This window comes from Chenopodium album, chromosome 24, assembly GCF_948465745.1.
Source record: "Chenopodium album chromosome 24, dcCheAlbu1.1, whole genome shotgun sequence".
In the NCBI taxonomy this organism is placed as follows: domain Eukaryota; kingdom Viridiplantae; phylum Streptophyta; class Magnoliopsida; order Caryophyllales; family Amaranthaceae; genus Chenopodium; species Chenopodium album.
Window position 1 is genome coordinate 36,347,349 of NC_137857.1, and position 21,601 is coordinate 36,368,949.

A 21,601-nucleotide genomic window follows, 5' to 3' on the forward strand; every position below is an offset into this window, starting at 1 on the left:
ATAAATTGATAAAGCCTAAAATGCTTCCGTTATTAACACCTCTCCAAAATTCACACGAATACACGACACAATTGAGATATAACACTATTCACAAATCTTACAGGTTACAGCTAATCAACTCCGTATAATTTATATATGAGGATCTCCATGGATGAGCTATCGCGTCTAACAGATTTGTAGCCTTAGAGCACAAGGCCTAAATTTCTTGTTCATCCCTTCATCTAGACTACAAGGATGGGCGAGGATGCGCGTCCATTCTTTTTGGGCAAAAATGGTTAAAGGTTGAGTCAATAACTTAATATATATATCTAAATGTACTCCGTAATTTCAAACTTGTTATATATTAAGTTTATTATTCTAAATTTACAGAGTATTAAACAAGAGTTGTTGTATCACAAAAATTGGCATATTATTTTTGACAGAACGAGTACATCACAATTAACAATTAGCTAGTCCATCAATTATACTTCGTAGTATTTTATTTTGGAGCATGCAAAATGTTACTACGTTAGGTTGTTTCCATATGTGGACAAATGCCGAATTTCCAAGTAACATTATCTACATATTCTATCTATCTTTATTCTTCATTCCTACCACACAAAACTTTGCACCTTACTTTCTCTATTTCACCAATTACTAACACAAAACTTCATTCCTATACAATCAACACAATCGTACATAATGAACATACTCAAACTTTGCAAATACTCTTATTACAATAATAATCATCATTCGTCATTTCACTCCATCAACTCTAATTTTGCATTAAAAACGACAAACACGGTTAGATTTTATAGGCCAAATGTTAATAAACTTTGTACTACTGTTAGAGCTGGCTATGCCGGTGGCGAAGCTCGAAACAATGAAGATGGAACGGAACGGAAAAGCTTTCTTTCTCTAGAAGAGGCCGGTTTGGTGGAGATTTCTGGTTTAAGTGTTCATGAACGTTTCCTTTGCAGATTAACTGTATGTTTTTTTTTTCCTTCTTTTTCCTTTTGTTTTTGACGTTCATAGTAAGGGTATGCTTAATTTGCTAAGGTACATTAATTATAATATGGTCACCGTAACTAGTACACATATTGTACGTACTCTTGGATTAATTGGTAAAAATTAAAGGTCATTGTTCGATGGTATGAAAATTCTCGAGTTTTTAGGGTCTAACATGTCACAAATTTATATTAATTCGACCTCAACTAAAGAGTATGACAAATTTCGTGATTAATTTCTAGCTAGATGTATTCAATCTTTTACAAGTAGATATAGGTATGAAATCATTATTCTATACATGTGGACTATATATAATGCATTAATGCACATTAAAATCACTTTCAGTTATCTCAAAAATAGGGTAATTTAATGATCTAATATAATGATAATGTTTAAATTGAAATGATGTGGCAGATATCATCTTTGAATCTATTGAGAGTGATAGCAGAGCAAGAAGGATGTTCAATAGAAGAACTAAATGCAGGAAGAGTTTGTGATTGGTTCTTGAAAGATAAGCTCAAAAGGGAGCAGAATATTGGGTCCGCTGTACTCCAATGGGATGATGATGACCCTTTCGCTGGCCAATTTTAATTTTTTTTTTTTTTTTTTTTTTTTTTTTGGCGAAGCCAATTTTAATTACTTTGGTGTATTATTATCATATATTAAGGCATTCAATTTCATCAAACTATTAATTAATATGGTCTTTATTCCATACGGAGTACGGAGTACTAATTTGACATGTTAGAACTTTGGCAAAGTCATCACTCGTCAGTGAAAAAGTTATATGACATCCTAAAATAGTTACTCCTTTGAAAAAAAAAACTTATTTGTGTATGATAGATACTTTATGTAAATGCATAATAGTTATTATATTTTACTAAATACATGACGTGATAATCATGGCTAAAGTCTATAAAGATGGCATTGGTTGGCCGAGTTATGGCACGACGAGACCCAACACGTAACACGATATGCATACTATTTTGTCATTCCTTATTATTAGGTCATTTCTCTTCGCTTTACAAAATTAAAGTAAAATAAGTTCAATCTAAAAATAGATTAAATTTAGTAAAAATAAGTTAAGAAGTTTAAAAGAAAAAAAAATAAGTTATTCAATAAAAATCAACTTTAAAGAACAAATATTATAGTAAGTCAGTATAAATAAGTTTTGATTTATTATAACAAATTTATAGTAAGTCAATATAAATCAGTTTATATATTATAGTAAGTCAGTATAAATCAGTTTAACAAATTTAATTTCAACAAAGTTTATCCAAATTTAACAAATGTAATTTAAATTAGTAATTATCAAGTGAAAAAAACTTGGTCGTCTTGCCTAATACATTCTCTTCCATCTAAGCCCAATTCTTCTTAGAGAGGAATGAGCTTAATTGTTACCATATACAATTTCTAATATATGACATAAAGTGATTATCAAAGAGATTAAGGTACAACATGATTACCTAAAAACTAATGAGCTTAGCTAATTGTTGGCAAATCAAAATTTTAATGTAGTTACTCACTTTATAGGATTTGAGACCCCTAGAAGACACGATGAATGCACCCTTTTTAAAATTTTGGTGTCTTTTAACTAGTTCAAATTTTTTATTTCTTTTTAATAATTAACGTTTATTTAAATACCAAAAGTTGATTTTATTAGAAATTTATCAAGATATAGAACCATCTTCGAGCAATGTAATGCAATTTTAATGGCAATAATATTGATACTATGCAACTAGTTTACTTTTTTTTTTTTTGTTTTTGACAAAGCTAAGAGGACATACAAAGAAACAACAAAACTGTACAAGGACAACTACTACATTAAGTGACCATAACCCATGATGGACCAATACGAGCAAGCTTCAAGAGGGCCGACTTGCTAAACCCTAGATCAAGAGGCATAGCTAGACGTCGTTTAGAACCCACACGATTCATCTTGCAACCTTAATAAAACCTATCTTGACTTACCTTACCTAGATCCTGAATATAGAACGAGAAAAAGTCCATCGTTGACTTGTTGGTGAATTAATCGAGCGGAAACCTGGCCTTAAGCCTTGAAGTCAAAGTTGAAAAACGGAAATTTGGTTTTTGTAGACTTCCTACATATACAAACCCATTAGTACACCGGTGAGTTTTTGTACTTCATTATATATAATTTAAACTACTATCAGTAAAACTAAGCGCACATGTTTTGCAATGATGCCTTGCATGCCTGCTAGCTTGGCAAATTTTAAGTGTTCCAAACAAAATCCAACAATTACATGTAGTCGTGTACTATATGGACAAGCCAACTGAGCTAAAAGAGTTGTGGCTTAGCATTGGAAGAGTAATAATTAATTTAAAATGACCGTATCTTGAAAATTCGACATGACACAAAAACCTACACAATTTGTAACCATTATTTTATGCCGTTAGTTAAAACATAATTATTAAAATCAAGATAACATACCAATTCAAGTATATATAAACTACGTTAATTACATTACAAGATAAAAGTAACAAACGTTTAGGCCACCTAATTATTCCTTTAAAGTTAGTAATCAAGCACTTCAATCAATATTATGAAAACTACCTGCCTTCCAAATTAAAAGACTTTGCAAGCTTTCAACTTCATTTTTATTATATCACGGTGGTTTAAATTTAAACTAACTCATAACTTGTCAATTTTAGCTCATAATAAATATACCTCTCAATCTCTACCAATTTTCAACTACCTTTCCATTTGTCCTTTTCGATTTCAACAACATTTATTCGACATTCAACTTCATAAATACTACCTTTTCAAATTTGTTATAAAAAGATTCGTTCAAGTATCACCTGTACATATTTAATCATTTACTTTGTAACTTGTTTACCAATTGTGATTACTTGGCACTAGTTGTCATAAATTGAAATATCGTGACAATACACAAATTAAATCCAAACACCGAATTATAAAGCTTTACTCCTCATAACTAACCTAACTAGCCTCTCAACTTCCGGTCTTCCACCAGACTAAGGGCCTGTTCTCATTGACTGAACTCAGCTGAACTGAATATTTTATAAGAGAAGGAAATTAAAAGATGAACTGAACTGAGCTGAGCTGAACTGAATGAATTTCAATGTAAGAGCTAGAACAGACCCTAAATTAAGATTTTTTTTTTTTTTCCTTTTTTTTTTGGATACAACGGATTATATTAGTTAAAATCTCAAGTTTCAACTAATAGTTTTTCAACAACCAATACCACCCACCTCATCATTTTTAATAACACCACCTATAATGGTCTATTCTTAAAAATTTCAAACAATTTAGAATAATTAAAAAATCAAAAGTTTTGATTTTTGAAACCAAAAATTGGAATTTGGAATTGGATTAGTAGAAAGTTAAAGTCTAAAACCGCAATCCCCTCCCTCACACAGTCATCATCATCATCTTCCCCACTCCCCGGCCCACCATTTCCCCTTTCTCTCTCCAAAGTTGAAGAAAAAGCAGAAACCAAAAAGTCTTCTTCAACTCCATTTTCTCTCTCCTCTCCAAAAATTTAAACAACCCATTTCAATTCAAAACCAGCAAAAAAAACCCAAAAAAATTGAAGGCAAAATAATCAAAATTGAAGCTTTTTTAATGGTGTAAAAATGGCGATAACTGAGCAAGGATCTGAAGGAGGAGGAAAAGTTTGGGGTCTTTTTAAGATCCCATTTCGTCAAAATAATCCCTCAATTTCATCTTCTTCTGTAACTTCTGCTAATTCTGTAATGATGCAAAGTGGTCATAATCACAGCAATATCAATGGTGAAGGCTCAAATTCTCAACCTGCTGCTCCTTCTGTTACTTCTGTTGCTAGATCTTTGCTTCCTACTCGACGCCGTCTTCGCCTTGATCCTTCCAACAAGCTCTATTTCCCTTGTATACTCTCTTTCTCTCTCATTTGACTCACTTTTCTCAAGTTGACTTTTAATTTTTTTAATAGATTTTTTATTTTGTGTTTTTGAGCATTTTTGTGAATTGGGGTTTTGTTTTAGTGTTGATCATGAATTTTAATTTTAACAAATTTTGGTGATTATGTTGTTGTGAAATTTGACAAAATACAGTTGTTTTTCATGTAAATAGGGTTGTACATTTGTTTTACAAAAATAAAAATAGGGTTGTACATTGTATGAATATTGTTCTCAAATATTGACATTGCTAGGGCTTTGATTGGTTGTTGTATTGTTTGATTGACTAAGTGTTGGTACTTGGTTGACGTTGGATGACTATTTGTTCTGAATTTTATAAATTCACTACAAGTTGATGTCATTCAAAGCTTTGATTTTTTCACCCTGAAATTGTGCTTATCTGGAAGTTGTTCACTCTATGAGTTAATAAAAGCATGACCTAATTTTAGAGCGTTGAGTGCGCGTTGCATGTTCCAAATTATGTCGTATCGGATTAAGGAAGGTTCCATACTTTGATTGAGGGTGAAGGGTGCGTGCCGCTTGGAGTAATGATAGACTGTGTTGATGTTTCTGCCAAAGATAAACTGATTAAGGGTCTCCTGTCGTTAATCTCTCCTGTTTGATTAGACATAGTCAAGACATTTGATACTAACTTGACTTGTTTGATTAGAGTATTAAGTATTTACTAATGTAGCTTCTTGAATGAAAATATTTTAAATCTTGTTCAACTTCATTTAGGTTACATTTCACTATATGCCATGAGTCATTATAACCCTTTATGATGCACCTACCACGAGTCTTTGTATGCACTATAAGCTCTAGTGCACGTGTCACACAATAATTGATAATGAAGTTTTCAAATTATGGCGGGAATTGTTTTGTAGAAAGAATCGGGCTTTGCCTGAAGCAATACTAGCTTGTTAGGAAGCTATTTAATGTGAGATATTAACTTTGTCCTCTTGGAAACTTTTAGTTTGTAGCAAGCTACATGCATTTGCATCTCATTGTGTCACATACATACATTGATGGTTCGGTTGATAAGCAATCATAATTTTTGGGAACAAATCTTATTTTTGTGTTTGGTTTGTAAGACAAGGCTATGTTTTATTACCTTGGTACTGAAAGTATAACCTCAAACTTATATTTCTCTTCCTAGTTTTTATTAATTACTGAATACCACCTATTGATTGGTAATGGATGGTTGTGAAGATTTATTAAGGAAATGATTTGGGGATGGATAATCATAACCATGAATCCATGATGGCATGAGAATTTCCTGATAACATTAATTACATTTACCACCATTTATCACCACTTACCAAACAAGTTGCGAAATTATGGCTAACTAACCATATTGTAAGAAGATTTAACAGAGTAATGATAGACAAATATGCTAGTTTCAGATTTGTGCATATAATTTGCATACATAATGAAAATGCAGTTGATTGTCTTTTGATATCTCAGGGCACACTAATTAGATAGAGTGGTGAAAGATGGGGTAAAATATCACTTGTACAAAGTTTATTTTGGTGAAAATTAATGTTAAATTCATTACTATCTTGTGTTCATTTAAAAATTATTCTTGATGGAAAATGTGGGTGTTCTAGATTCATTTCATCTAGTAAGGTTGTGACTGAGGGTCTATAGCTCTATATGGTATCATTGCTATTTTCAGATTGAAGGTTTTTTAATTTAAGAGGTTGTTCATAAAAAAGCCTGTTGATGAGCTTCAAATTAGTTTACTGCACTAGTTTTATCTCATCTATTGTATAGTGGCAAGTATAAAATCAGTGTGACTTATGCTGATATCTAAAAACTTGATCGTAGTTTTTGAGAAAACTAAAATTTAAATTAGGCAATGCTTTTAGCTAGTAATTATTCATAGATGCGTGTGAGGATCGTGGGAGCGACTGAGCAAGTGTTAAAACAAAGGATAAAGAGCAGTGTGAGGATCGTGAAGAACCAATTTGGCTTTATGCTAGGAAGATCAATTGTAGCCTTGTAGGGCCGTGGAGGCATTTCAACTCATAAGATAACTAGTGGAGAACTATTAGGATAAGAAAAGTGTTCACACAAGTCTTCATTGATTTGGTGAAGGTCTACGAGAAAGTTAAAATTTAAATTAGGCAGTGGTTGTAGTTAGCAATTGTTGATAGATGAGTGTGAAGATTGTGGGAACGAGTGTTCAAACAAAGGATAAAAAGGAGTGTGTGGATTGCGGAGACCAATATGCGGTTGTGGAGTTGAGGCATTTTAATTCATAAGATTATTAGTGGGGAGCTATTAGGATTAGAAAAAGGATTTGCACAAGGTTCTCATTGATTTGGTGCAGGCTTACGATATGGTAACAAGAGAAGTACTTTGTTAACCGTTAATAAGGAAAGACATTTTATTGAAATATGTTAACATCATTAAGAATATGTACAAGGAAGTTACCTTGTGCGTGCAAATAATTGTTCCTTAGATAAAAGAGTTCCCTGTAACGTTCAGAGTACATTATGGTCCAGCCAGTCTACACTTAGCCCCTTTTTTGGCAATAGTTATGGACGAATTAAAAAATCAATTCAAGAAGTTATACTATGGTGCATGATGTTTTTGGATGTGTCAATTAATGAGAGGAAACAAGGTGTGGAAAACAAGTTGGAATTGTGGAGACATAATTGGCAAGGTTTTGTGTAAAACAAAATATTTGTAGTGTAAGTTTAGCACGATAAGAAGTTTGGGAGGCAAGGGAGATATTCTAGGACGGTAGTATTTGAATGTGAGTAATGTGTAAAGGTTCTGAATTCTTTGTTATCTAAGATGAATTATTTAAACAAATTAGGTATTGGATGGAGATGTTGATCCTAAAATCAAAGTAGTGGGTACTTGGTTCCCATGTGGTTAATCCTATGGCCTATGTGATTATGGCTTGCCCCATTGAAGGTAAAATACTACTGCGCGCAATTAAACCTTCTTATGTATGGTATAGAGCGTTTAGTTATGGAACATTGTTGCGGAGTATTTTCAAGATGGATGTGGCAGAGATGCGTATGCTTTGATGGACGCATGGCATATTAGAAAGGATCGGCTATGGAATCTTTGTTGTTGTTGCTGTTGTTGTTATTGTTGTTAACCATTTTTTTTCGGGCAAATAACCTGCTTTGTTTTAACAAAAGTAAAAAATACAAAATATTACAAATAGGTTTACAATTATTCAAAATCCCTAAATATGTCTTAGGAAGGATTAAAATAGCTTAGTTGTGATATTTGTATTCTACATACTATGTTTCCCTAATATTGAAACATAGGGTTTGGACACAGATTTTAAGAGGAGGAGAGAGATACGAAGGAATAAAGATAGGGAGTTAAGGACCCATGTGATGAGGAGGGAGAAATAGAGAAAACATGTGCAGATAGAAAAATGTTGCAATATCTATAAAACTTTCTAAAATGGTATTTGTTACAATATTAGGGGAACAGAGGAAGTGTTATATTAAATTCAAGTAGTTTAAAAATAATAGTAGACTTCTGGAATAATTTTGTTTGTTCGGTATATTTGTATCTAAACCCCTTCAATTCGTTAAAATCCGATTTTTCAAAAATTTTCTATCCGATCTGATTTGATTTACAAAAATATATTTGATTTGAATTGCTGATTTGGTTTGGATTAGATTTGATTTGTTTTTTATTTGAATGATGGACACGACATAACGTTTCATACACTTTCAGTTACTTTAATCCTTGTGTTCCACTAACTTTTTTATGTCACTTGTATTTAATTTATGGTTATTTTTTTCTCTTTCTTTTCCCTGACCTTTTCATTTAATTTTCACCATCTCTACGGTGTACTTGGTATGTGTTTTTTTTCCACTCATAATAATTAACCTACTTCATCTGTTTCTTTATAGTTGCAGCACTTCCCTAAAATGGAAATGTCACAATATTTACAACACACTGTAAAAAGAAGAGTTTTATGGTGAAATTTGTACTATTACCTTTATTTAAAGCTCATGACCCACTTGATTATACTCATAACAACCTCTTAACCCCATTTTAAGTGTATTATATCATGTGAGGTCTACTTCTCTTAAATACTGTCATAAGTATTATTTATAACATTGCTTTTATTTGTCACCCTCATTATCTATCCCCTTGTGTTTTCTCTAGTCTAGCTTTCTATGATCTAGCTTTCAGACGCTGCTTAGTTTACTTGAAAATTTCACGGACGGTTTCAAATGAAGCTTCATGTTAGCTGACCCCAAAATTCTTTTGGGATTAATGCTGGTTTTTGCTGTTTAATATACACAATCTAGTATTATTAGTTCTGCCACTTCACTAAATTACATAAAGTCACAAACTCAGCTTTCTTACTTCACAAGTGTAAATAAGCTCTAACACACTACATTGCTCATGGTAGAAAATCAAATTTTCTTGATAGAAGAATACCTGGAAAGATCTCTGAGATGGTGAGTGAATGTGGATGTACGGGCTTTTCTGTGTTTGGGAGGATCTCAAATGGTGATTTTATTCTCATTATAGTTATTGACTATGGAGTAAAAAACCAGGGGTCCCAACATCCATCATCTGCTGGAGCCAGGCCATTGCTATTATCAGCACATCAGTGACCTGATTCTTGCCATCCTTCTGAAAAGGGTAGATGCAACCTTTCTTTCCCGCTCACTCTGTCTTGTTCTCTCTCTGTTTTGTTTTAATCAATCTCTTCGCTCTTCTTGATTGCTTCATGGGTACTTCGCCTACTAAGTACCCTAACCACACCACAGTAAAATTGTAGCAGGGTATAGGGCCTGCTCTGATGGCCTGTTCTTCGTTCTAATTAGGATCTACACCGATGAGTTATGGCAACATATATCTTATTCTTGATGCAAAGATTTGTTTCTATAGCTGGGAACTTCTCATTAATCATTATGCTGTCTGAAAAGTTATCTTCTTCGTTCATCTTGAGTTGTGCTCATCATTTAGTATTCAGATTTATCACCAGATATATATTTTTAGAATCTTTTTTATCTGGGTATTTGAGTATTTCTATGCTCTCTTTCACTTTGTGTAACTGCGTGCATGTGTGATGTGTTTATTAGGGTTATTGGTGATTGCCATGCATATCTGCAATTTTACATGTATGCCGGTGTATGTGCAAGGCTTGCTTTAGATTCTGGAAATTCTTTATTGGTAAATGCCATGCATATGTGCAATTTTCCATGTATGCTTGGTGTATGTGCAAGGCTTGCATTAGATTTTGATTTTTTTTACGAGTTCTGTTGATAGGTAGAATTGTATACGTTCATATTTGAGAATATCAATGATGTCCTTGAAAATCATTACTCGTTACTTTTTTAAACCAAACCTCTCTCTACTTCCTATGCTGAAATATCTCAAACCCGACAGTACTTCAACCAAACCCCTCTGGAGTTTCTATGACTAAATGTGCAAAGTGCAAACTGCCCATCACTTCATTAAATCGTTGAGAGCTCCTTGCATCCTAATCTGATAACTAAATAGTTCTCTTTTTATCTTCAGTGCTCACAATTAGTTGGACTACCCACATTTTACTGTTACATATAAGTTACCGTGGTCTGTTTGTTAGGGTCTTAGGATTGAGGGGAAAGTGCAGGAAGGCTGATCATGTAGATTCAATAAGGCCTGAGTGAGCCTCGCTGTATTTAGTGCTGCTGAAGCTCACTGATGCTCTTCATAGGAGATCCAGGGTTGCATGCAAATGCTGATTGCTAGCTCAATAGTGACTCAGGTAACTGGGGTTTTGTGAAAGGGAGAGCTTGATAGGGAAGATGGAAATGAGGAAAAGAATGGGAGGAACATTTAAATGGGGAAGGGATGAGAGGTTACTTCTTTTTCTATATAGACCAATTTTATGTAATTGTTAGTATAATATTTATGTTTTTGTGGAAAGCTGTGTAGCTCTAACGCCCACTTTGTCTGGCTTACAGATGAACCTGGCAAGCAGGTTAGGAGTGCCATAAAGATTAAAAATACAAGCAAGTCTCACGTAGCTTTCAAGGTATGGATGCTGACTTTAAAAAGATTATCATTTGACATTTTTACAGGCAGCAGATTTGTACCCCCTTTGCTGCAATTATTTTGGATCTGGTAATTGTGCGACTGTTTAGTGGTTTATGTGTGGTTCGTCGTCAAGTCCTTATAAGCCAAAATATGAATCTCAATATCTCATGATTGAATTCTTTGTTTCAGTTTCAAACAACTGCTCCAAAAAGTTGTTTTATGCGTCCACCAGGAGCTATTCTTGCTCCTGGCGAGAGCCTCATCGCGACTGGTATAAATCCCTTATGCCTGACTATTTTATTTCATATCTTTGCAGCTGGTGTTTTTATTTTTATTTTTTTTATTGGAATCTAATCAGTATTCTTTTTGTTGTACATGGCTTCGGCTAGTTTTTAAGTTTGTTGAGCATCCAGAGAACAATGAAAAACCCTTGTTAGAGCAGAAGAGCAGGGTGAAGTTCAAAATCATGAGCTTAAAGGTGAAAGGACCAATGGAATATGTTCCTGAAATGGTGCGTCTATACTGTTTTACATTTGAATATGTTTTTTTATTTCTTTTATTACAATATATAGCTACTTTAAATTTAAAGGGTCTAAAGACTGAAATTGCTGTATCTTGACGGGATCTGTTATGTTGAATAGTTTGTGTGATTGTTCTCTCAGATCAGCAGGTTTAGGACGGACTAAAATGTCTGACCATTGACCTCTTTCCCAAAATTGTGCAGAATCCAGTGCATAGACAGAGTTTGTGAAATAATTTTTTCTTTTTTCTTTTGTTGGGTAAAGTAGTAATTATTAAATCTTTTTTTTTTAATAAACATGCTGAGTCTAATTCACTCTAAAAAGGTCAACTGCAACTTTCAGTAAGTTGATTTTCCCCCTTTTTTGTTGAACATAAATGACACTCTAGCTGTCCCTTCTATTTTTCTTGTTCTCTTCTTCCCTTGTATCCATTTTCTATTTTTTTTTTTACTCCCGTAATTTCTCTTCCCTTATCTCTGTGTACCTTATTTTTTCCTCCTGTAAGCTAGTAGTAATTTATAAGCCTGGGTTCCTATTTGTACTAGCCTATTACTTCACTCTCGCTGCTGCTTCTTCTACTTGGAGAATCTTTTATTTTCTTCATCTACCGCCAAGTTCTGTAAGCTTAGTTTGCCATAGCAATACATTTGAAATTATTGGGAAATAAAGCTTAGTTTGCTGTAATTGGGTTCTGTAAGCTTAGTTTGCCAGAGCAATGCTTCTCATGTACTTTGTTCATATGTTGTATGGGATTGTTTGCTATGCTGGTTCAGATTTTTAAAATCAAGGAAGCCTTATGATTAGATCTTCTTGAACGTTTTTTTCCTTGTGCGTCCGTTTCGTGTAATATTAAAGTAAAACTGCGTATCTTATCAAATTGTTTTATCACCTTTTGTCTCTTGTATGCAGTTTGATGAGCAAAAGGATCAAGTAGCCATAGAACAGATATTGCGTGTTATATTTCTAGACACAGAGCGTCCCAGTGCTGTAAGTGCTCTGTTTTCTTTTTGTTAAACTACAAAAGTGCTCTGTTAGAGCTGATCATGGTTAAGTAGAACCACGTTTGGGCCATAAATGATGCCCAAACCTGGTGAACTCAAGCCTAATCCTAAAGTAGTCTAAAGAGCAATTCTTGGGCCGTACCTCACCCCAAAAAAATCCTGCCATCTTATGCCAACCTTAGCTGCAATTTGGGTTGAAAAAAAAGAAGCCTCAACCCAGCGTGAGCTTTGATTGGCTAGTTATGATCTGCTCTACCTCACACAGAAAACACATAAATGTGCACATTTTGACTCAAGCACAATTGATGCCACAGACATGGTCTGTCTCTAAAGCAGTTTTTGCATTCTTTTGTTCTGTTTCTCAAGGCTTTTGAAAAATTGAAGCGCCAATTAGCGGAGGCAGAGGCGGAGCTTGAAGAACGGAAGAAGCCACCAGAGGACACTGGGCCGAAGATCATTGGTGAAGGCCTTGTTATTGATGAATGGGTGAGTTATAATAGAACACAATTCTAGTTTTGTGAAATTTGGTCATAGCTGGTATTGCACCCATATGCTCAACTTCTGTCTTGTCATGCATTTTTACAGAAAGAGAGAAGAGAGAGATACCTTGCTAGACAGCAGGGTGAAGGAGTGGACTCTACATAAAGAAGACAGTCCAATTTTTCAGTAATCGCAGCCCTGAGGGTTAAGTCGTAGCGTTTGATCTCACAAGGCATTGTGTATTTGTGGCATCACCTAGGATTGTACTATAAAATGAGATGGTTATTTAGGAAAACATTGTCATTGAGTGCTTGAAAGTTGAAAGGCTGGAAAGGGTTTGAGGAAGTTGCCCTTTCCTAGTCAACTTGTTATTTACTTGTAGATAAAATTGTAGCTTTGTACTAAGGAGAAATGATGATTGGGTGTAAGAATGTAATCAAACTATATTTCTCGATGGTGTTGTGAAATGTTTTAAAATAAGCTAGCCTCATTTATTTTGTGATTTCACTTTACTCTGAAATGCAAAAAGTGTTGTAAATCTTGTGGTTAGCCTTCATGTTTCAAGCGCGAGTAATCTCGATATCTGATCTGCTTACATTTAAGGTCTTCACAACAACTGATGACAAGCGCCATGTTTTCGGCTGCAATCTGAAATAGTCTTATGGAGTTCTTATAATAAGGCTTAACTTTCTATTCCATTTTAGAACTGAAAAATAGACCAGCAGGGTGCTTTTTAAGTCTAAAGCAGGGTTTGCCTCGGTTGTTGGATGAACCGTGCCAAGCATAGGAGCTGTTACATCACAATATAAGAAATGTACATCAAGATTAGTCAGTTATTAGTAAAACTTATTAAGCTAGCTAGCGTACACACTGAAAATTCGAACTCAATGCTAAAGATCGAAGGGAAAACAAATATCGGATGGTTTAGGCTTGAAGAACCATTCAAAGGAAATGGAGGGGAAAAAAGAGAAGGGAAAATGAGTATGTTACACAATGAGATGAGATGCAAATGGATCAAGCTTGCTACCACGGGAAAAGGACTGTCAAAAGCTGACACGACATGATAACCCGACACAAAATAAACGGGTTTAGGTCAAATATTCTCGACCCGTTTACATAATAGGGTCGACACGAACCCGACACAAAATTAAACGGGTTAGGTTTGGGTTGAAATTTTCAACCCAAAACCTACACGCATAACCCAATTATATAAATGGGTTGAACGACAACCCGCTAGCCCGAACCCGACACGCCTAATTTATTAATTAAGTAGTAATAAAAAACCGAAAATTTTATTCTAAACTTGTAATTTTGTATATTGCCCTGGCACCAAGTATACATATAGGTAACTTTTGGCAGTTAATTTCGCGAATAAAATAAATTTTAAGTTTTGTTAATTAAAATTTGGCTATTAATTTAGGACAATTCTTATGTATAGTTGTGCTGCTAAAGCAACCAACTTTAAATTCCTGTAGTACTTTTGCTAAAATTACTAACTTTAAACTCTTGTGGTATCATTAATGAATTAATGATGTATGTCTTTTTAATTTTTAAATTGAATATTTTAGTTTATTACATACTATATGGGTAAAAGGTTACATGGGTAACCCGTTTAATAAGCAGGTTAGGTTTGGGTCAAGGGTTTTCAACTCGTTTAATAAATGGGTTAGGTTTGGGTGAAGGGTTTTCAACCCGTTTAACATCGACACGAACACGAACACGAACCCGACATGACACGACCCGTTTGACAGCCCTACACGGGAATTACCCATTTACACTATTAAAGTTCTAATTACCCATTTAATTGAAGCAATACAACCCGTTGTTTTACCTCCCTCTTAAAAAGAAGTTAAAGAACGCATTACCTATTTACACTATTAAAGTTCCGTGTGGGCCAAATTCATAGTCCTAAGTTCAGTGACCTAAAAATACCCATTCATGATCCAATCCATCATTAATCATTATATAGTACGAATTTATCTCTAATCTGTCCAACTAAGTATAACTTTGCCACCTGAAAGTACAACTATAAATAGCTCTCTAATCATTCATGGTGGGAACTTTTTTGTAATTCTCTCTTCTTCTCTCTAAGTATATCTCTCTCCACTTTCTCTCTCTAAAAAGTACATTTGTTGACTTAAGCATCGAAGGTTTTTCGAGTCACACCTCTGGGGCAGCTTACCTTCTCTGTTTTGCAGACCTAGCTCTTAGGCATCAAGGCAGAGCCACCCAAATTAAATGCAATTAGTTACTACTTCGTATAAGATTCCCTCTATCGTATGTGAAAAGTATAAGTTTGTTTATCAAATACTCAAATATCGCATCAAGGAGTAGCAAACTTACAAATAAACCAACAACTTTTTATTAAATGTCGGCCCACAGTTGTTGATACAATTATAAAAATGTCATGCTTTATTGATTTGTTTACAGTTTTGCCACTAGTGATAAACTAGGGATTCCTTAAATGTTTAAGGTATTTTGTACTGCAAAAGTCTATTCTTTTTACCTTATTAAAATAATACTCGTATAGTCGTATTCAATAAAATGAGCATGTCCAGATGTCATTTGGCTTTGTTTCACTTAATACGATAATCGTTTAAGCGATGATTAATCATATTATAGCTATGATTTGTTAGTTTTATAGAACTTGGCAAGCATTAATGGAGGTCAAAGGTATTACCATACAAGACGCAGTCATCCGGAATTAGGTACTGTAGTACTTATCTGGAATTTGTCAAGCATTAATAGTGTCACGTTTTAATATCTCGGTGGCAGGGTGGATACTTAAATTTAACAAGGAAATATCACGATGATTAAGGTGTTGTTTGGCTGACCGAAAATTCTTTTGTGTTGTTTGGTTGTCAAATTCATGAAAAGTAATTTTTTTTAGTAAATTTCACAAATTGGCGGAATTTAATTACTCGTACTTAGAATAAGTGGAACTTTTCATGAGAATTCTAACTTTCCTTTCCATGGTTAGCCAAACACAATTTGACATTTTCTAGGAATTTGAATTACGCGATAATTTTCCTTCATTCCTTAAAAGTTCCACATCCGATCCTATTAAATGAAAAAAAAAATCACTTATATGTAAGCTCATAATCACATAATTGAAATTATTATAAATTTTACTAATATCCAAACAATATTTTCCTACTTTGTTTTAATAAAATGGATCTACAAAAACAAACTTCTTGTACTCAATTATTATGATTTTCAAGTTTAATCAATGACAAAGCATTATTTAGAAATTGAGGTATTACTTACAGTACAGTACTATATATGTTTAGCTAATTGTTGGAACTTTTAGGCAATTACCCCAATTCCCAACCTTCTAAAACACTAATTAATTCCAATTTGTTTCAGTTAGCATTAATGATTTCACGTGTTAATGCGGCAGATAGAAATATTTCTAATTGTATTCAGTAAAAATCATGGTGGGGTGTTTTGATTAGCCATACTAGAGGTTGATATATTACTTAACATTACTTAATATGGAAAATTTTGAGTATAAATAGATGATATATGGAGTTATAATTCTTCACTTCAATATAATCAAAGTAATATTTTAAAAATAAAAATAAAAATGGAAAAGCAATCGATTTCATCCGCTTCTAAGTTGGCTCTCTTGGCTTTTCTCTTGCTCACTATCTCTGGTATTTTCTTTCACACCTAATTGGTTTTAACTTATTTATTAAATTCTGATTAAGCTAATTATTACTCTACTAGTGATCACTTGTGAGTAACTTTTGTATACATCCAAGGTACAACATTTTACTGTACATCGGAAGTCACTTTTATCAATTTTAGGGTCACTTTTACAATTTTTTGAGTAACTTTCAATAAAGCATAAACTACGTAACTTTTATTCATATTAGGGTAACTTTTGCTCATTTTAGGGTAACTTTATACGGATATACAATGTTTAATGTACATTCGATTTATTCAAAAGTTTATCTTGTTCCTATGTAGTTGAGACATTTGACTTTTTTTCATTATTTATGTACAGAATACTAACTTTGACCACTGTTTATTTAATAACGAATATAAAACAAAATTTATCATGAAATATAAATATTGCTAATATAAAGTTTCATAATATCAAATTATTATTATTATTTTTTTTTATATTTTTAACAAATAGTTAACCATACTTTGTATATATCTAAGGTCAAAATAATGTATTAGTATATGTACCAATTTTGACTATGTTAATTATTCAAGAATGGATGGAGGGAGTATAAGAATAGGTTTAAAGGTTTCAAAAAATTATAAAACATACCGACTAATGTATACAATCAAATCAGTGAATCACGACCCACTATTTAACTACGCACCTAACAATCTCAGTTCAGTTCAGTTTAGCTCATTTCAATTAATGAGAACAGGCCCTAAGTGTGCTAAATCATATGCGACCGTGAAAAAGTGAATGTTGCAAGTGTTAAAAGTGAAGCAAATAAAATATAATAGAATAATGTATATCATCTAGGGTCGGTACGCGGTATTCTTGTATATTTGTGTAATATGTTATCCTTGATATACACTATTTAGCATGGAGTCAATTATAATCATTACTCAAGCTTCTTTAAGCTATTTACATGACGATGAAAATTGTAATGGTTGTATCTAGATAAGTGCATCACTTCTTTATATAGAAGTACCTCTATTACATATTTATTTTTGACTTCTCTCCCGCTAATCTCACTTTTTATTCTTAATCATTTCACTCTCTTGTCATGATCTCCAGACATACTCAAACTATCGTTTTTTTTAGAATAAAATATACACTCTCACTCATCTTTGTGTAAACCCTAATTATTCTATTACCTTGATAGTTTGATACACTATTAACATGTGGATCGGAATCAATCATTACTCACGACTCTATTGAGCTCAAAATGTCTAAATTTAATTGTCACATTATTAGTTTAGTTCATCAAATGACACTGTTAATCATCATCACAATATTATATATGCATGCCGTCCACCAAATTTAAGCAACAATGTTCGTTTATATTTAACTAGCTTGCAAGCTAATAAATTTATCAATGAATATAGCTTCAACAACAATGGGAAAATTTCAAGCAGAAGGCGGTGTGAGTGATGAGGCAAGGCCTGAAGTCGAAAAGGTTATGATCATACAAGAGATGATAGAAGAAGGAAATAAGGTGGATGAGCTACGTCGCGCACATCAACAACCAAACAACAATGTAAATGCAAATGCTTATCACCAGCAACTCATGACTAGTAGAAATCCTAATGGACTGAAAGAAGCCATGATCGCTTACTCAATCGCGCAACAAATGGGGACACTCCAGTGTATGGCTGCAGGTACTAGAGGCCAGTGTTTCATGAACCTCCAGTGTTGTAATTGGTACTGTGAACTCTTCTTTAATCAACCTTCACTTTGCCATTAATCTATCCTTCGAACTTGCACTAAGGAATGAAGTGATTACAAAGGACCTAATGTTAAGCTAGTGATCTGATGATGTTTTAATTGTACTTCAATTAAGCTCCTGGCCAGGCTGGCCTTGTTCTTTTACTTCTGTTTAGTTCGTGTTTTGTTTAAATTATGCATATGAATAAAGGTCCTTGTTGTATAATCGGCGAGATCCATCCATTAGTACTAATTCCGCTCTTTTAGAGAAATTTGTGAAAAAAGGACTTTTAAGTTGTATTATGTTTTAAGGGGTAGTTTGAGAAAGTTGGTAAATTTGGGGGGATCGAAAAGAAACATTTTATTTTTATTATTTTTTTATTTTTAAACTTTAACTCACGTGACTAACATGTGAAAGTCAACACCGGAGCTTCGGCGTTGACCACCAAGAAAACTCACCCAAGTACCCCTGAAACATAATATAACTTAAACGGTCATTTTCCACAACTTTTCACTAAAATGGTCCTTTTACAAAAAGTCGACCACTTAAAAGGTTCTTTTTTCACAAATTTCTCGCTGTTTTAATTATGTTTTATCCGGCTAATAATGTAGATACATCCACATTTTAAGAAATTTTTTAAAAATGTGGGTAGACGTAAGATAAAACATAAGTTTCAAATAAAGTGATGTTTGAGCATCAACCACATTCAACGTATATAAAACATACTACTTACATTCAAAATAAACTATATCTATTGTTAAAGGAGCATCTACTTGAAGTGTGGATGCAGTGTTGGTCATCCGCATATATCCTGTGTGAAATATTCCACTTGAAAGTGGGGGGTGGATAAGATTTGAACCTGTGACTTGGCTCCGATATCATGTTAATGGACCAACCCAACCAAAAGCTTAAGCTGATAATTAAGACCCAGGAACATGTTTTATACTCTATGATCTATCGATTGACACAAGTGCCAAATTTCCCAATAGGAAAAACATAGGCACATAAAAGACCAGGACAACACTCTGCCCAAGTACAAGGGCCTCCTTTTCCCTCGCATTTAAGTGGCTTTTGTTCGACAACCATGGCCAGTTTTGCTTCTTCCAATTCCATTTTCTTCAAGTAATAAGCAGCAAGTTGTTCATTTGCTAACTCTTGTATTAGTATTGCTTTCATAACTTCAGGGTTTGTCTCGGTTGTTAGTTGCGTCGCGCTCAATGTAGGATCTGTATATATACACCATTAGTCCATTACAATACATCTTAATAAGCAACTAATTAAAACAAATAGTCATCAATAATATTATCAAAGCCAAGAAGCAAAACTCTAGCTTGATCCGATATGAGTTATTATATTTTTTTTAGAAACCTAGATTATTACTTAATTTTGACTTATACTAATTTAATTAAGATAGTTTACACAATGAAATCAAAAAGAGTTAAAATTTAACAAAAATATACCAGCTATAGTGAGCATCAGAAATGCTAAGAGAGCAAACTTGGAAGTTGTTGAAATTGATTGCTTAGCCATGCTAATATATACTTCGTATATAATTATTCGTATTTATTTCTTTGACACTTAAATTGTGATTTAAGTTGATGCCTTGAAACATTGGAACCCAAAATGTCATCTATATATATACTACTTCTTCAGATCTATAGCAAATTTAGATGTTTAAATAATGACACTATTATTTTATTTCCTTCACGTTAACCACTACAATATTTTAAAAACCTTGCAAAACTCAAAATTAATATTCTATTTAAAAATATCTACCTAAAATGATTCGATTCAGATGTGATCGGTATCATATCTTCTAGCACCTTATCTTTTCGTGCATGTGCAATTTTACAAATACAACCTTCGTTAATTTTTAGTTGCAGGCCTTGCAGCAAATTAAAGGTACTTTATGTCTTACAATTAATATTTCTTTGTTGCTACCAAAGAGAAACAGCGGTAGTATTTGCGAGTTTCAGCATTACTAAGCCATTAATATTGTATATGGTCAAATTGTGTCAATTATTTTGAAATTAAAGGATTAACTGCCGAGAAGATTTAAAAATTGTGTTTGTAGCGTTGTAGGTCAATATCTTTAATTACATTTTAAAAAAATAAAGATTCTCCTTATTATATTATTCATAGTATTTTGAAACAAATGTTTAATATAAATATTTTAGCTTAAATATCTCTAAGCTGATTGTTTTTTGAAGTAATTATACTTGTCTAAGGTATAATTTATAGTTGTCAAAAAAAAAAAAAAGGTTCTAACTTATCATAGATACGAAGTAAACGAAGGTACCTTGTGAGGTTTCTTCCTATATTTTGATGGATAAATTATCAATATAATTAAGGCGCCCTAAGCGATTATTCAAAAAAAAAAAAAAAACATAGATACGAAGTAAACGAAAGTACTCATACATACCTTTATTCAAGCAACAGTGCTAAACTTCTATTACATTAAACACAGAGTTACATACTTACATTGATACTCATCGATCACCCTCATAAGTCCTAACATAACTTCACTCACACTACAAATACATACGAAATAAGCTACCGATTTGAGGACATCATCAACTACAGATCGACAAACACATACCAAGCATCGACGTAATCCTGCTTACATTTATTTACTACGTATTTAACTCGATTTCGCCTAATTAGTCACTACCCTTGCTAACGAACCATTGCATTACATGCATAGGCACCGTACCATTAGAGGCAAGCGCTATCTGGATATTTGTAAAAATTATACAATGTCATTCTTTAAAAATGACACCACAATATAATGACGTGGCGAAATCTAATTGGCCCGTATTTAGTATTCTTATTTTAATTTTGAATTATTTTAAAACATCTATAATGTATTAAAATTGTATTCACATTACATATTCTTTTTAATACATGTATTTTTTAAAAATACATAATCATAAACATGAAAGTCCCTTTTAATACAAAAATTTGTGTCAATGATATTGACCTTTAATTTCCTATACTGACACACAATTAGCAATAGAATAATAAGGAAATAAATAATATTTTTTAAGAGGATGTAATTTTGGAAGAATATTTTGTATGAATATAATCTAAATTAAATATCAATAAACATTTTACAAATTTTCCATGTATACATTTTTATTTTTATTTTTTAGAAATCACTCTACTATATGAATGGAGATATTTATCAAAAATATAATCCAGTTATTTAAATGGACTACACTCTTATTGTTCAAATTGTTTCTTTTTTAAAAGTTTGAGATAGTACTATTTTTTCTCTCTTCATTTTAGTAACCGAATAGTA

At 32.9% G+C, this 21,601-nt stretch overlaps 2 protein-coding genes across 2 annotated transcripts; both read left to right on the forward strand.

Annotated features, from left to right (window-relative positions):
- Positions 1 to 586: 586 nt before the first annotated feature.
- LOC145611388 (receptor-interacting protein) lies at positions 587 to 1,665 on the forward strand. The gene is made up of 2 exons (XM_081666713.1): positions 587 to 966; positions 1,402 to 1,665. Exons 1-2 carry the CDS (start codon positions 682 to 684, stop codon positions 1,576 to 1,578), a joined length of 462 nt encoding a protein of 153 aa, XP_081522839.1. The 5' UTR covers positions 587 to 681; the 3' UTR covers positions 1,579 to 1,665.
- A 2,738-nt stretch (positions 1,666 to 4,403) lies between these two features.
- On the forward strand, positions 4,404 to 13,429 carry LOC145610158 (vesicle-associated protein 4-1-like). Its single transcript, XM_081665430.1, has 7 exons — positions 4,404 to 4,873; positions 10,848 to 10,918; positions 11,110 to 11,191; positions 11,310 to 11,431; positions 12,351 to 12,428; positions 12,809 to 12,928; positions 13,028 to 13,429. Exons 1-7 carry the CDS (start codon positions 4,603 to 4,605, stop codon positions 13,085 to 13,087), a joined length of 804 nt encoding a protein of 267 aa, XP_081521556.1. The 5' UTR covers positions 4,404 to 4,602; the 3' UTR covers positions 13,088 to 13,429.
- Positions 13,430 to 21,601: the final 8,172 nt, after the last annotated feature.

Excerpts from the sequence above, each read along its gene's own strand:
- LOC145611388 (XM_081666713.1), top strand. The coding sequence starts at position 682 with ATGAACATACTCAAACTTTGCAAATACTCTTATTACAATAATAATCAT. Across the intron at positions 967-1,401 it reads GTTTCCTTTGCAGATTAACT|ATATCATCTTTGAATCTATT; the intron begins GTATGTTTTTTT and ends ATGATGTGGCAG.
- LOC145610158 (XM_081665430.1), top strand. The coding sequence starts at position 4,603 with ATGGCGATAACTGAGCAAGGATCTGAAGGAGGAGGAAAAGTTTGGGGT. Across the intron at positions 4,874-10,847 it reads CAACAAGCTCTATTTCCCTT|ATGAACCTGGCAAGCAGGTT; the intron begins GTATACTCTCTT and ends TCTGGCTTACAG. Across the intron at positions 12,429-12,808 it reads ACACAGAGCGTCCCAGTGCT|GCTTTTGAAAAATTGAAGCG; the intron begins GTAAGTGCTCTG and ends CTGTTTCTCAAG.